General features: G+C 40.3%; 1 protein-coding gene across 1 annotated transcript in view; it reads left to right on the top strand.

The window, feature by feature from the left end:
* The first annotated feature begins 1,383 nt into the window (after positions 1–1,383).
* yeats2 (YEATS domain containing 2) overlaps positions 1,384–16,065 on the top strand; it is a 25,214-nt gene continuing 10,532 nt past the window's right edge. The window contains exons 1-18 of the mRNA XM_022754971.1: positions 1,384–1,450; positions 1,901–2,006; positions 2,134–2,231; positions 2,415–2,507; positions 2,607–2,840; positions 2,952–3,070; positions 4,314–4,475; positions 6,003–6,114; positions 6,656–6,700; positions 6,783–6,951; positions 7,665–7,907; positions 8,905–9,072; positions 10,155–10,246; positions 11,005–11,190; positions 11,321–11,549; positions 11,860–12,018; positions 13,768–13,889; positions 14,799–14,945. Of these exons, the coding sequence (XP_022610692.1) occupies positions 1,907–2,006; positions 2,134–2,231; positions 2,415–2,507; positions 2,607–2,840; positions 2,952–3,070; positions 4,314–4,475; positions 6,003–6,114; positions 6,656–6,700; positions 6,783–6,951; positions 7,665–7,907; positions 8,905–9,072; positions 10,155–10,246; positions 11,005–11,190; positions 11,321–11,549; positions 11,860–12,018; positions 13,768–13,889; positions 14,799–14,945 (2,478 nt within the window). The 5' untranslated portion in view covers positions 1,384–1,450; positions 1,901–1,906. The remainder of the gene's footprint in view (positions 1,451–1,900; positions 2,007–2,133; positions 2,232–2,414; positions 2,508–2,606; positions 2,841–2,951; positions 3,071–4,313; positions 4,476–6,002; positions 6,115–6,655; positions 6,701–6,782; positions 6,952–7,664; positions 7,908–8,904; positions 9,073–10,154; positions 10,247–11,004; positions 11,191–11,320; positions 11,550–11,859; positions 12,019–13,767; positions 13,890–14,798; positions 14,946–16,065) is intronic.

The raw sequence follows: 16,065 nt of genomic DNA, 5'->3' as shown, positions 1-16,065 counted from the left end.
CGTGATATTTTAATGAACCATTGTCTTGAACAAGAAAACAGTCTATAAAACCAGGCACACTACTTCAAGCTAGGACTGGGACATTTTGGTGCTGTAAGCATTCATAAGGCGTTCTTGTTGTCTTATGCTCTGATTTATGTTCACCATATTATGGTTTTGGTTTAATGAAAACCACAACCTCTCGCAGCTTCTTATGGACACTGTGTCTCTGTATTAACACCAAACAATGTAGAGAGAATTTAGAGTTCATCAAGTACATGCAGACAGGAAAACACTGTATATCATAGTCCATGTAAGTACATACATTAATCTTGCTCATAAGACATTTGGCACTGGCAGCATAATACCACTTCACACCCTCACACATCCTGGTGAGACACATAAGGATGCATAAGTTAATAAGGATGGTAACACTGTGGTACAACACAAGGCTTCACTGTTCATAAAAAAAAAAGTAAAATGTGAATAACAACCAAACAATATTAAATCTGTGGGCAGGAAGTTGCAAAGTAATAGTAAATGCTTTTTGACAGGTGTCATATCTAGAAACAAATGTAAAATCCCTTTAATTTTGTGCATAACAAAGCATTTACTATTCATAATGTAGATGTCTTTGGTGATCCGATCACAAGTCCATAGCTCTTGGCAAGTCACTTCACACCTGGCATCAAAATTCATCTCCGCATATGTCTTGTAAGAACGCTTGATAGTGATAAACTATGTGAAACCGATCCCATTCCTGATAATCTAAAATGTGCTAATCAGAAACATGTTCCTCTTCTTTCTTTCTAGTTCATGGCATATACCTGCTGGTGCTTCCCAGTTTAAACATGTAAGATTAAAAGTAGTATTTCTTTAGGCACTATCCTGCACATGCGTGAAATCACTGTTTATAGTCACAATTCTGCCATAATGATGTGATGGTCCTTAGGGTTTCCACTGAATCAATCATTTAAAAAATGAAATAATCTCTTTTCATGAAATGATAACAGATGAGTTTAATACCAAGAGTTTTGTGTATTGTTATCTCATCAGATCATGTTATATCAACTTTTCAGTTGTGCAGTGGGGTTACAGACTTTGGCATGTCATCTCCATTCTTGTTTATTATCACCTGTCTGGACAGTTAACAGTAAATGCCTGTAACACAGGCTATCACATTTCCTTTTCCCATTGAACAAAAACTGAAGAAACATGATAATGCCTTTTATTCACGAGGGGCTCCAAGAGCAGCACCATCGAGTTTGTAGAATAGCGACCCCTGGTGGCTATTTTGCTAAAGTGCAAAGCTAACTCTCCACTATTTAGCCTACTTGTCCACCTCGAGATTTAGCAATTTACCAAACACGAATGTGTAAGATTAATACAGCATAACGCAAAGGATATGCTCTCACTGAATTAAAACACACGCCTCACAAAGAAACGTTGTTCCACAGTGCAGGGCAGCCCCGTAAGTTTGCATTTCAAACGGATTGAATCGGTGTCTTCAAATGTGTGCTAACGCTAGCTACATTAGCAAACAAGGATAGCGGTTGCTAACGTTACAGTGTTGCCGGCTGCACGGACGACTAGCACGGATTTCTCTAACGCAGACGTCGTGCGACATAATACGGTGGCGAAAAATTTGAGATTTTTGATTTAATTAGCTTAGTTGAAAGCTGTCGTGTTCTATAAATGATAGGCTATATAGTTGGAAACCACATGCTAGGTTGTACACGGTCTGCTAACCTATATTAGCATAACTAGCTAGCTAGTCAGTGCTAAAGTTAGCTGTGGGCAATAGCTGTATCCTGACAGCTTCTGCGCTAGCCAGCTAACTCGATGCGAAGTATAATCACAACTAGCCATAGGAGCAGTGATATAATTAGCTAGAATTAGCTGTTTTATGTTCTTTTTACAGGCAACCATGTCAGGGGTTAAAAGGAAAATAGAAGGCAATGATCCCGACTATGAGGACATTTCACTGGTCCAAAATAGTAAGAGAAACAAAGCGGTTGAACATAATGGTAAGTTCATGCTCTGAACCCTGAGTCAGTACACCTGCTTTACATATTGTGACAGCTAATAACTAACAGTACTTGGTTGTTTCCTGATCTTTTAATATCTCTTCCTATTGTCTTCCTACATTAACAGCCCGAGAAGCAGCAGTACAGAAGATTGAAACCATCATCAGAGAGCAGTTTTCTTTGGAGATGAAGAGCAAAGAGCACGAGATAGATGTGATAAGTCAGGTACCTGGATGTTAAAACAACAGTGTCTTTTCTTCTTTTCATTATACTACATTTCACATAGTAGTATAATTATATTATTAATGTATGTTCAAAACTTTGTTGATATGGAGGGTACGTCATGACATTAAATGTATGTTTATGGACACATAGTATTTTGGTTCATTACATTTCATTGTTTTGCAGCGACTCAATGAAGCCAGGAGGATGATGGACAAGCTAAGGGCATGCATAGTTGCCAATTACTATGCGAGTGCTGGGGTGACAAAGCTCCCTGAGGTAAATTTCCTTATCCTGGGGTTCCATGTTTTCATATTTGCCTGTCAGCTGGTCTAAGGCATGGTAGCAGCAACCAGTACTGTGTCCTCTGTGTCCTAGCATACCTCTAAGAGTGACCCTGCAGTTCTGAACCATCCAGCCATCCGACGGTTCCTGGAGTCCCCATCCCGTTCCTCTTCCCCTCTCAACCAAGGCTCTGAGACTCCTTCCCTGGCTCACTCAGAGTCTGAGTCCCTCTCACAGCAAGGAGAGGGAGCTGAGAGGGATGTGGAGGGAGCATGGAGAGAGGAGAGCAACAGGCAGGAGCGGAGACCTGGTCGTAATACAGGCAAGGTGCGTACAACTGACAGGGTTATGAAAGTGATGAATGTGACGTGGTTATCAGCATTAATCTTGCATATTTTTATCTTTCATCAAGCTAACTATGTTCTCCATTACTTGTAGGACACTTTTGGTGTGCCATTGTCTGTAGGAGGAGATCAGAGGGTGATCTACCACACTACTGGAGACGAAGCCTCCAGACTGTATGCGAAGAAGACAATCGTAGTGGGGAATGTATCCAAGTACGTAACCCAACTAAGAATAGGTTTTACACACTCTGTCATCTTTCTGACTCAGTGTATTGTAGCACATGTCTTTCTGATTTAGCAGGAGCCTTTCAAGAGCCACACAATTACAACATCAAAATTTTTATTTTCATCAGTCTCCCTGGAAACCTTAGACATGGTGTTTGTCAAATCCGCTGATATTCCAAATACCTTTGTTAAAAAGAATGAAGTGTTGTAAGTCATAGATACTTATATCACTAGTACAAAGTATCCAGGTGTTTTGTCTTAGCTTTTCAAAAAGAAATTAAGGTTAAAGGAGTAAGTGAAACCTATTAATTTATCATAGAGCTTCAGCTATGAAGCAAGTCCTGGGTCTGTGTCCTTGCTGCCAAATTCATTTGAACGTTAAATGCAAAATGTTAGATGAACTGTATAACTGAGGGGTGGTCATCTTGATTTTTAGTTGCTTCCTCTCAAAAACCAGTATGGCTATCCCTCAAAAGCTTTGTACTTGTGCATCTCAATATTTTTAAAGCCCAGCCTGTCAGTTGAATTTGTTTGTGCATGACTGTGCACTGAAGAGCTGAGCCATAATTCAGTTTTGTAACATGCCCAGTCTTGATGAAGCTTGAAAATACCTTTTTAGCTTATTTATTTTCTCCTAGGTCCCAGATGATCCACATAACTGCCCTGTCCTTGAGAATATGTGGTTCAGTGTAATATGAAGCGCATGTAATTCTTGGAAGGTTGATTGACAAGGAACATGTAGCTTGTGCACACTAAATGTCTTGGAGGGCTGAATGTGATAGTCCCTTCTCACGTGCTACAGTGCATAGTTGTACATAATAAGAAGGCCTAAACCTGACACAACAGTAATAAACTGTAAATACAATAAATGTGGAATTTCACCTAGACTGCTAACTAATATACAATTTAATGCATTTCATTCTCCATTGGGTTCTTTCTTCTATACTGAAGAGTTGCTTGTGACCCATGCACTGGGTCTTCTCTTAATCCTCTGTTCTTCCCCCCTTTCCCCTTCAAAGAGGTCTTTGTGAAATAAAAAGTACCAACTCCTTTATAGTTTTGTCTTCCTAGCTGCCTATCACCTCTCTTTGTTTTGCTACTTCTATAGCGCTTAAGTCCTCTTTTTTTAACCTTCTTTAACAACCTAATCCCTATGCATTGTCCCTCATGTTTATTGGGGCCTATTCTTTACTCCCTTTGGCTGTTTTTACTCTTTGCCTCTTACCCTCAGGTACATCCCCCCTGATAAGCGGGAAGAGAATGACCAGTCTACCCATAAGTGGATGGTGTACGTTAGAGGCTCCAGGAGGGAACCCAGCATAGACCACTTTGTAAAGAAAGTCTGGTACTTCTTGCATCCCAGCTACAAACCCAATGACCTAGTGGAAGTCAGGTTTGTGCCAGTTTTTTGTCCTGCATATTTCAGACAGACAAAGTGCATGTAAGCACTCCTCCTTCATGCACACATTTTCTGATATAAGCAGGGCTCCTCTGTTGTTGTAAAGATTACTACTTGGCTGCTGTTTCATGTGGTTACCTAAGGCAACAACACAAGTTAGTTAGACATGGACAAACTTGTTCCAATAAGATTTGCCCTCACCGTGTTGTGTTGCCTCTTGACGCAATATTTACATCTAACCTTATTTTATTATTATAGCTCAGTAGTTTGCCTAATTCTTTCCACACACCACTTGCCAAACTGAAGGAATCAATGTCACAGTTTTGGATAATGGCACCTTGATGCATGAGACTCTCCTCATCATTAGCTGATGTTGAATTCAGGACAACTTTCAAATCAACTGTGAAGTGGAACAATAGTCTGCTGATATTCAAGTTGTGTAACACAGCCTCACCAGTAAACAGGCTATTATGAAAATCCTTTAATAAACAGTGCCCCCTTGTGGATATTTGATGAGGCAGATCATCCAGCCCAGTCCCCATCAATCACAGCTGAAAGTAAAAAACAATATTTGTCCCTCTGAGTGATACTTAATCCAACTAAGTCTTACTACTTGTTGGTATTTAGGCAAACTATTAACTAAGAGATATTCATTATGCAGATTGTACACACACACATCATTAGGTGGAGTCTGTGATGTCATTTATCACATAATGAGTCAGACTAGAAGTCAATGTCCGCATGACTAATGGGCACACCTTAATTATACAAACTGTGTAGTCTTTTAGAAAAACATGCTTCTTTAATGGCTTAACTTTGCCCAAAGCACCGGGGTGTGTAGATCAGTGTCGCACAGTTCATTGAGGAATCATCTAGAGCGAACAGAACTTTTGTGGCCTCGAGTTCTGTAGTTACAATGTCTAGTTTCTATCCTCTAAAAGTGGCAAAGGATTTAAGTTTGCCCATGGCTTCTGAATAAATGATCGCTTTCATCAGTCAGCAATCCTTATCCTGAGCCGTAGCCTCCTGGCTGTTTCAGCTGACAAGGCGCTCACGTTGCTGTAGCAGCCGCTCATAAGCTCCCCCCTGACTGACTCAACTCTTCATTCCCAGTGAACCCCACACAGGCCCAGTGCTCTCTGATGACTCTCGACACAGCCTGAATGTAGATGAAGGGATGAATGCAAGTAAGGGAAAACAAATGCATCACTCATAGGGTATACTTGAACAGACACATAATATGCATCTATGCACGCTTGCCCTTGTAAATACAGGCGGTCAGATTAGTGTCTGTTACTTGGGGATGAAAGCTTCAAGCTTCAAGCTTCAAAGGGGGAGAAGATGAGAGACCTTCAAATCATTGATTTTAAGAGATTTTTCACTCAAGTCTGAGTCAGTATCCACGGTGGGAGCTTAGTATTTTTTGCAAACTCATTGTAATGCATTCTCTATAGATTTTGTTCCTCAAGATTTGTATTTTAATGATGTTACATAAGGCTTTTTGAATGTGTCTGTTCTCAGTGAGCCTCCCTTTCATTTAACACGTCGCGGTTGGGGTGAGTTTCCTGTGAGGATCCAGATCCACTTCAAAGACCCTCGCAACAAACGTATTGACATCATCCACCAGCTAAAGGTCAGACCACATCATAGACCACATCATTACTCAGCAAGTTTTCTTCTTCAGACTGAGATCCAGTATTTTTCCATATACAGTTTAACTCAGCCTCATATAGACACCTTATGTTTCCATGATGTCCTTTATATGATGACCCCTGTCATTTATTTTCCCTTCACTTTTCTGGTAAAATTTGTGAACATAAGGGCAGTGACCTGTTTAATTGGTTATCACACAATTAATCACAGAGGATATAGAGAAACAGAATGAAATGACAAAAGTCTGAACACAAGGAAACAAACTAAAGCGGTATATTTTAAAGCAAAACAACAGATATAGTTCAGGGACACTGGCGAAGTAGTACCTTGCAACATGGGTATTGTATAGTACAAGTACATTATAAAACCTTATGAGATCTTATGGTAATTTTATTATTGTTTGAAATTTATGGGATTTTGCAATTGCGGTGATTATAACTCATTTATCCAGTTTACTACCTCAGCTGAGTAACCTAAACACCATAAAAGTTTTTTTTCACCTATCTTTTGTTTTTCTACAGCTTGACAGAACATACACTGGGCTGCAGACACTGGGGGCAGAAACTGTAAGTTATAAATGTTCGCTCTGTTTCCTGCGCTGACTCTTTTTCATAGCTTTACTCTGACGACGAGCTATATTTGTTCCAGGTGGTTGATGTGGAGCTCCATAGGAACTCTCTTGGGGAAGACTATATACCTCAGCCCTCCTCATCCAAGGTGACTCACAGAGTATCCAGCCCCATGTCGGCCACCTCCCTGGCCCAAAGTTATGGACGCTCCAGTTCGCCCATGTCACATGATCCCAGTGTAGACAAAGGTATGCCAATAGAAACATTTAGCCTTTTAAACATGATCATGAAAGTATATTTACATTTGAGCAATTGAAGGTACTCGGAGTTTTGGACAACGAGCAAAAGTGGGTCGCTGTTTTGTTTGTATTGTTCACTCGCAATACACAATCTTGCTGCTGGTTTTGTGCTGCAAAGAAACATAACATTGCACCAACAAAGGCAGAGATGAAAACTACTGCTGTAGTAAACATGGATGTAAACAAAGCAGGATTTAGAATATTTTAACATATGGCTCTGAAAATGTTTTATGAGGACCTCAAGGATACACAGTTCAATTCTGTGAGAAACACTAAATGTGAACATTACTTTGTATATAAGAAAACTCTTCCCTACCTGAAGACACTAACATTTATTGGATGATAAACAGGGTTTCTATTTATAAAACCAGTTTATAAGGGCTCTGTTTAGGCCAGTAACTCAGAAATGTTATGTTTAAACTCAAAAACAATTCCATTAAATAGCATTTGCATGAACTGTAGCACAGTGACAAGAGCTTGCTTGGCACAGTTGTCGCTCATTTTCTTCCCCCAAAGCAGCAGGTTTCAGTAGTTTCACAGTCTCTCTTTCAAGAATTAGAAGTCGATAGTATTCTTACGTCTGTGGGTTTGTGACCTAATGCACATCTGAACTCCACATGAGGTTGAACGGGAATATAACTGAAAGTTCCCTTTCCTCCCAGGTTTCATCAAAGCAGAGATGGGGAGATTTGCAGGGGCTCATAGTTCAGGCCTCGCCGCTGGTGAACGCACACCAACCCGACCCAAAGCCGGTGACAGGATCACTCTGGGTTCCCATGGCAATTCTGCCTTCCAGCCGATCACAGCAAGCTGTAAGATTGTGCCACAAGGACAGCCACCCAGTCCTGCTGAGTCTCCAGGGAAATCGTTCCAACCAATCACCATGAGCTGCAAAATCGTTTCAGGTAACTGTCTCCATCCAGTGGCCATTTCACAGCGGCGCTCAAGGATTTTTCATTGTATTGCATACCACCACATTTGTCACTCAAATAATAGAAGTTTAAGTTACACAACATCCTTTCACCTGATAATTCTGCAAATAACAGCCTACTTTAAAAAAAAAAAAAAAGAAAAAGAAAAAAATCTAATTTTATGCAGGTAACATACGAATACCACTCAAAAATATTGACACTTACCTGTCTTGATGATAAACCTTGATAAAGTTCTATTGATACTATTGTTCTGTCTCATGAATTGCACACTATTCTCTGGTAAAGATGCTCATTCTTCACTTTGTCTAATTGTTTAAAATGCAGTCATTGTTTCAATGTTCAGGACGGATAAAGTGAACAAGACTTCTCATGAGTTCATCCAGGCACACATTTGCTGTTTTAGGCAAAAATTTTCAAAAGGGTTTCTACAGAATACCCCTGTGATAAAAAATATCTTTATGTTTTATGAGTTCTCTAGATTTTCAAAATCGATCAATTGATTGAACAGTACTGCCAACAAAGTGAAGATACATTAGTGGTGAGATGGTGGCGCAAGTTTGAAAATGGGGGAGATCAGAGTATACCACATACATTCAATACATACACATGCATATGTATCATGCAACAGTTTTCATATCAGATTTCCAAGGAGGTGTACAAAGTTTGGGAACCCCTAGTGAAACCCAAGTTAGTTTTAATTTTGCACAAAGGTTTAGAAATGACCAAATATTGTGCATCATTCTCTTAACTGAGCTTCTATCAAAAAAATTATTTGTGTCATGTTAAAATTAAGTTAAAATCATAATTATTCACCCAAACCTCATAACTTGCCCTGGAAACCTTTATTTGGACTAAATCTCAACAAGACCCAAAGCATTTGCATAAATGGAGTTTTTTCCGTGTTAATTTGTTATTAACACCCTTAAAGAGAATTATACATCTAATAGCGTGTGTACTTCCTCCTCCACAGGGTCTCCAATCTCCACCCCAAGTCACTCCCCACTGCCTCGCACACCCACCACCTCCACCCCTGTCCACAGCAAGCAGAGCTCTTCCTCAGTGCTCAACAACCCTTATATCATTGTTGATAAGCCAGGCCAGGTGATCGGCATGGCTTCCTCATCCTCCGCCTCCACAGGTACACACCGCCTACTCAATGTCAAAGTGCTGCTTGAAATCGGAAGTGGACCTGCAGCGGAATTGAAAAGCAGTGTCTGAACCACCCACATAGTATATAAAAATGGCTGTGGAGAATGTACTTTATAGCAGAACAGATGATGAACAATACCCTCTGGACTCCCCTTTTCTCTCTCTCTCTTTCTCTCTTTCTATATTTGTACTATTTTCTTGCTTGTCCTCTTTTACCCCCTTATCTAGCCCTACTGTCTATTTTTCTGTGTCTTTCTGTCCCAGCATTGCTCTTTTGTTACCGTTTTGCAATCATGAAGTATGACATGTAGTGAGCCAGCAGGGTGGTTGCTGGATGAGAGGTTACCATGGTGATGATCTGTTCTGTTTCATGGCCAGATTAGGTGGATGAGCCCCACACTTGCATCAAGTTTTGTACATATCAGTGTGTTTATTTCAACATTACCAATTGACATGCAGTTATCTGCAAGGATGATAGTTAACTGTCATATGAAGTGTGTGTGTGTGTGTGTGTGTGTGTGTGTGTGTGTGTGTGTGTGTGTGTGTGTGTGTGTGTGTGTTGTGAGTGTGTGTGAGTGTGTGTGTGACCTCATCTTGGAGCAGAGTCATCTTTCATACCACCGCCAGGCTGTTGTATTTACTTTCTCACATCAGCAGCATCAATTCATATTCCACTTAGGAGCTCTTTCCCTTAGATTGCTCACTCTCGCCCACCCACTCAGCCACTCCCACACTTTCTCCACAAATGCACAGCTCAACCAGATCTGGCAGCAGGGTTGGAGTGCTATTAAGTAATGTTTTTATCAAGGTGGATGAGGTTGATGTGGGTGTTGTGGCTGATTCATGACTCCTGGGATTAAACAAATTTTAATGCAGAAGGTAAGGAGTGAAACTTTAGCAGTGCTCACCTTCAACGCCCACACTGAGTAACCCTGACAATTAACTGTCACCTTGTACCACAATGACCTTTATGTCTGTGGAAAGAATGGTAGGAACTGCAGTGAGCCCTCATCAGTACAGTTATCTATCCCATGATTTATTGTGTGTGTTTGTGTGTAAATTACTCCACAGGAAGCCCCTCAACCAAACAGTCTGCTGCTCAAGGCACTCGCTCACCAGCCCCTAAAGTTCACACCGGCACCTTCCTCTCCTCTGGGGTGAAGGTGAGTTGATAGTCTTAATGGTTTCACCCTTCAACAGGAATTCTTATGAGCTAAAAAGTCTCTGAACTGATCTCATCCCCTCTCACAGTGTAGATAGTCTGTCCCTGTAGTATCTGTATCTTTAACAAAGCAGTGTGGTATTAATAGTAGGCCAGGGTGCTATCTTCAGCAGATGTGAGTGCCTTGGCAAGCTATTTAAATGGGACATCACTCGGAAGATGGGAGGGTGTACGGGGAGCTTTGCAGAGAGAATTGCACGGTTCTGTTTCACTCAGTGTCAATAGCCCGCTGTAAAATCCTCCCACTCCTACATGCTCATCATCCCGTCACCATCCACAAAGAATGAAATATGATTTCTTTTCAAACTTTCTTTTATCATTGTGGTGCACCCATTGGCTCAGATTCTACAGTTGTCTCTGTTGTTGGGTGTTGGTATCTGCTCTAGTGCTAAAGGCCAGGGCAGATGGGGAATATAAAAACATCTCCTTGATGAATAAATGATGATGCTGATTTTTAAAAATCTTTTCTAAGCAACACATCTCTTTGAGCTGCCTTCTTATCTGTACCCTGTTGAAAAGGAATAAGGGTATCTTAATTTACAGTCAAAATGAATCTTATTAATTAATTAATTAATTATTTTTTTTAGAGAGTAAAATTTACACCAAATAGTTGCAATATCTATAATCTGTTGTGGTTTCAAAGCATTAGGGCCTTCCTGTTACAATCCTTCTCTCCATGTGCACTCATTTCTTGTGCAGGTTATTATCAAGCAAGAGCCAGGGGAAGTTTCAACACAGCAGCAGCAGATGGTTTCCACAGTACCCAGCCAGCAGCAACCTGCCGCTACAGCAGCACACCAGTTTGTCGCAGTGAAGGGAGGTCACATGATCTCTGTGTCGGCCCAGAAACAGGCAGGAGGGGCCACAGGGGCCACAACTAGTAAGGTCAGTCTCTGTTGCATATACGCACACATTTGGAGGCATACCAATAATTTACATGTTAATAGTGTTATATATGTGCTATCAAAAGTTACTGTCACTTAGCAGATAAATTTGGCACTTCTCTTATTTCTAGATGTTAGGTATTCCTGTTAGCTCTACGCTTCAGTCCGCAGTCAAACAGGTGGCTATCAGCAGTGGACAGATTTTGGTCGCCAAGGGCAACCCCTCCGTCTCCAAGGTGATGGGTGGGAAGCAAGTTTTGGCTCAGGGAGTTGCAAAAGCCATCGTCAGTGGAGCCAGTGGCATCTCTGGTCAGCAAGCTGCTGCCAAGGCGGCCGGTGGTTCAGGTGGCAAGAGTGGAGGTCAGAGTTCACACACACACACACACACACACAATATACAGGTACTTATGCTGCGGCTGCACAGCTCATTGTATAATTGTCCTAATCAATATTTGCAGTGATCTGCAGAACCCAAATTATGTTGTATTTGCTTAGTCACATATTTCGATTAGGAATATGTACAGCTTGCGCCAAATTGTTATTTGAAATCAATTATATATAAAATAAGCCAGGAAAACAACAAGATCAATTTTCCTATTCCAAAATTTGTAATATAATCTCATAAAAATATGAAGAATTGATTTTTATGTCTGTCCTTATATGTCCATAGTGATGGCTACTCTTCAGCTGCCAGCCAACAACCTGGCCAATCTGGCCAATTTGCCTCCAGGCACCAAGCTCTACCTGACCACCAACAGTAAGAACCCATCAGGGAAGGGAAAGCTACTTCTCATCCCACAGGGAGCTATCCTCCGAGCCTCCAGTGCAAGTGAGACATGTTACATCCTTTGTTAATCCTTTTAAATACAGACATTGGCAAAAGAAGTTAGTGCCAGTTAACAGTTATTTACCCATTATACCTCCCTCGTTCTGTTCCTCAGTCACATACTTACACAGTGCTGTCAAGCTCTTGGAAATTTTGTGTTTTTCGATCAGTAAAAGAGATTCTTCAACTGTTAGCAGTTGTCGTGTGGACTTGCCATCTTCTAAAGTGCTCCATGACACACTTTTTGTGGCAGCAAAACACATAACATGAGCCAGCAGACAGCTCATCAAGGTTAGGGTTGGTCTTATTGGACACTTGAAAGGGCTGATTTACTTAAGCAGACATGCCACGGACATATGGGTAAAAACTCACTAGCTTAGCAACATTATGGCTATAAACAACCCTGTAAGACAAAAAAGGCCCTCTTCAGACCTGGAATTAACATGCGTCTTGCGTGATACGATCTCAAGTGGACAGCCGTAAGTATGTCAGTTCACACCTGGCATTAAAATGTGTTTCTACATGCATCTTAAGTGAACACTTGAGACTGGAATCACTTCCCTGTTCTATATGTAAATAAACACGCATTCCTGAATGGGTCTCAGACTTTTGGATCCCACAGTATATCATTTGTGTTTGCAAAGATCAAATGTGTTGTTTTAGCCTGTCCGACGATGACAAATGGGTCTGTTGTCAATGTGTTTGTGTGTGAGAGAGAGGGAGAGAGAGAGAGAGAGAGAGAGAGAGAGAAAGAAAGAGAGCAGGGCAAGGAGGGGTTGAGCAAATCAAAACACTGCACACAGCTCTATAATGAAATAAGGTTTTAGCCATTTCAAATAAAATACTTTTGATTCATTATGAAACAGTGGCAGGACAAATTAGACTGTGGTAGAGGACATCAGTAGATTTGCTAGTCCTTCAATGTGGCCCATGATGCATTTGCATTCACACTGCTAAAAGAATGTGGCCATGTCACCCAGGCCACCATCGTTGTATTCAGTTTGGGTCCATATGGTAATGTGATGTTCAAGTGTGTGTGAGAGGTCTGAGAACAATTTAACTTCTCACTACACACTACAAATTATTTCTAAGCAGACATAAAATATCATAAGTAGCTAACTCTTAAAAATATAAACTTGTTATCTTTCTGTTGTCTGTGTACATGGAAGTCTGGATTGGGTGGCTTTATGAACTGTTTTGGTACCAGCTGAAACAATTACTTGATTGTGCAGGTGACTCAGTATCCAGAGTTCGTCATCTAATTTAAAGCCTTTTGCCTTGACGTTTACTTCCAAGCCTCAAGTTGCTGACAGCTATATTAAAAAATAATATTGCTCTCAGTGCATCATAAAGTTTGAAAAGTAAGAAACCCTATTTTGAAGTGACTCTTCAACTCAAAGCACATCTACAGATTTACCTTCTTGACAGTGAGTCAGTCATAGTCATCTGTTTCTTTATGCTGTGTATTTAATGTGTACTGAGAGCTAGAATCCCTCACAGAGCACACTCCTATCAACTTGCAGGGAGATTAAAGAGATTTAGCAGCATACCATATTTTATCTAAAATACAAATTTCACAGTAGTAAACAAATACTTTTACTCCTTCTAGCTCTGCTTTGGAATCTTTTATCCTAAATATGCTTTTACTTATTTGATGTTACTCATATTAATGAATAGAAGATGATCTATAAAGACTAATCGGATTGTTTATCAGATTTGAAACTCATGTATATGTGGCTGTCTCTAATTTAGGTCAGCAGTCCCAGAGCAGCTCGTCAGCAGGCGCTGGGAGCTCTCAGACCTCCTCCTCCTCTTCAAGCAGTCTGCCTTCCAACCTCTCCTACACGTCCTACATCCTAAAACAGACGCCACAGGTGGGTAGAGATGCATTTATGCTATAAACCAAAACTAAGAAATACATACGCTGGTACAAAAAGTTTGTCTTTGATGTCTTTTGTGTTGTTGTGGATTCTTATTTTTGTGTATGAGAGCATTGGTGTTTATTCGCTGGCAAGTTTTGAGCCATGTTTTTGTGCTTCATCGCTGTCCGTGGGGACACCACAGTTACAAAAAAGGAGTTGTATGTACAGTCTGTAAATAATGTTTTTTTTTCTTCAGTGAATGTCAGATTTTTGTATTCAAATTCTGGTGTGTTCTTAATTAGACACATTCATTATAGCATCATTGATCCTGCAGTCAGCTTTAGAACAGTGCTGTCTGTGCATTTAGTCAACAGCATATAATTAGGTTGTCTACAGAGATTTCACTGATGTTTCTAGCTATGTTTAAAAATGAGAATCTCAGATTTATTGTGTATAGCCCCCTTAACAGGTAGAGAGCTAGTACACACACACACACACACACACACACACACACACACACACACACACACACACACACACACAAAGGCTCCAGTTAAGAGCTAAAAGGTTGATGAATTGATTTCAAAGAAAGGTAATTACATTTTTTTTTAATGCAAGCTCCTATGATGTATAGATGATTAAACAGCTGACGCAGTAGAAACATTTTTACATGCTTAGAATTGTCATACCTTGTACATTATGAAAACGTGTCCTAATGCAGCGCATGGTATGATATGGGTTGCATGACAATCTTAGCCTAAAGATTGGTTTAAAAAGGGGATGATACCTGATTTGTCTGTTTGTTAACACTGTGGTTTACCTAGCTGAATTCAGACAATTCAACTGACTTTGATTTTAAGCTAAATGATATGATGTTGGATTGCTACCCCACCCCTAACTTGGTGTGTCCGTTTTTACCAGGGCACATTTCTGGTTGGTCAGCCAGCGCAGGGTTCAGGGAAGCAGGGGGGTTCCAGTTCGGCGGGTCATGCAGCATCATCTCCAGCAACTGTTACCCAGCAGGCCATCCGTGTGACAGCTGGACAGAAGGCGGCCATTCTGGCTCAGGTCAGTCTGGGGCATTTGTCTAAGGGCAGGACTTTAATGTAACCTGTTCAACCCGAGTGGAAGCTGCTGTAATTACTACTGCTTTGTCTTTGTCCCTAAACACTAACGGCCTGGGTTTGATACAGTTAAGAGCTACAAACAGAATTTTATATTAACTGACTATATATTATATTGACTGTGGGTTAGTAATCAAAGTAATCAAGTAATCAAAAACAAAATGATTAGTACAGTTTTAAGAGTCTTGCACTTGAATGCCTGCATTGGTGTTTGCCAGCACTTTTGTCCCTACTGAGCACCCCGGCTGTCCTGTTTTCTCTTCTCACTGAAATATCTTCTTTTTTTTTTTTTGCCTTTGACCTAATTCTTACTTACTACTGCACACTATTTTATCTGTGTCTGCTAACCTTTTAACTTTGGCAGAATGAGACCACATTATGCTTCCAGTTTGACACTACATTCATATTTAGTTGGGTTGACAAATTAAACTGATGGTTGAAAGGCTTTCCTGTTTAATGTTGTCTTTGGCAATTCAATTTTAATCAACAATGGATTATTTTCAAAATACTGAAAATCTAAGAATAAGTATAATGTAAAATGTAAGTATAATGCCTTAGAGCGGTCATACAGAGCCCTGTTGAATAGTATTTTCTTTTTATCCGATATGATTTTATTTCATATCGAAACAATTTGTATTGTATTTGTTTGTATAAAGGCATGTTGGTTAGTATAGTGTCCATGAACATAAAAAAGTACATTAAAGTTACTATTTTGCACATTGACTTGTGGACCTGCCTGTTTTAGTGGCCACTGGCAAAGTCACTTGGATGTTCAAAGTGCACATTAGTCTAGTCTACGTATACTAGACTTAGCTGTGAGACAGTTTCAAGTTTCAAAACAGTTTTGTTCCTTGATTGTCAGATTAGAACTAATGTTTATGTTTTCGGCATAGATCAGAGCAGTAATTATGGCTAATTCACATCAATCCTGGAAGTTGCCCTTTTTTCTCTGTCAATAAATTTGCAGAGTACTCTGATCTTCTCAGGGAAAAAAAGCCAATTTGGACATGAAGTATTTTAAGCAAAGAGTGGTGTAGTTTGAGTATGTTTTGTAGCCTGCAGCG

The sequence above is a fragment of the Seriola dumerili genome, unplaced genomic scaffold (assembly GCF_002260705.1).
Source record: "Seriola dumerili isolate Sdu_G_001 unplaced genomic scaffold, Sdu_1.0 BDQW01000226.1, whole genome shotgun sequence".
Lineage (NCBI taxonomy): Eukaryota > Metazoa > Chordata > Actinopteri > Carangiformes > Carangidae > Seriola > Seriola dumerili.
This window is presented reverse-complemented; position numbering and strand designations above follow the sequence as displayed.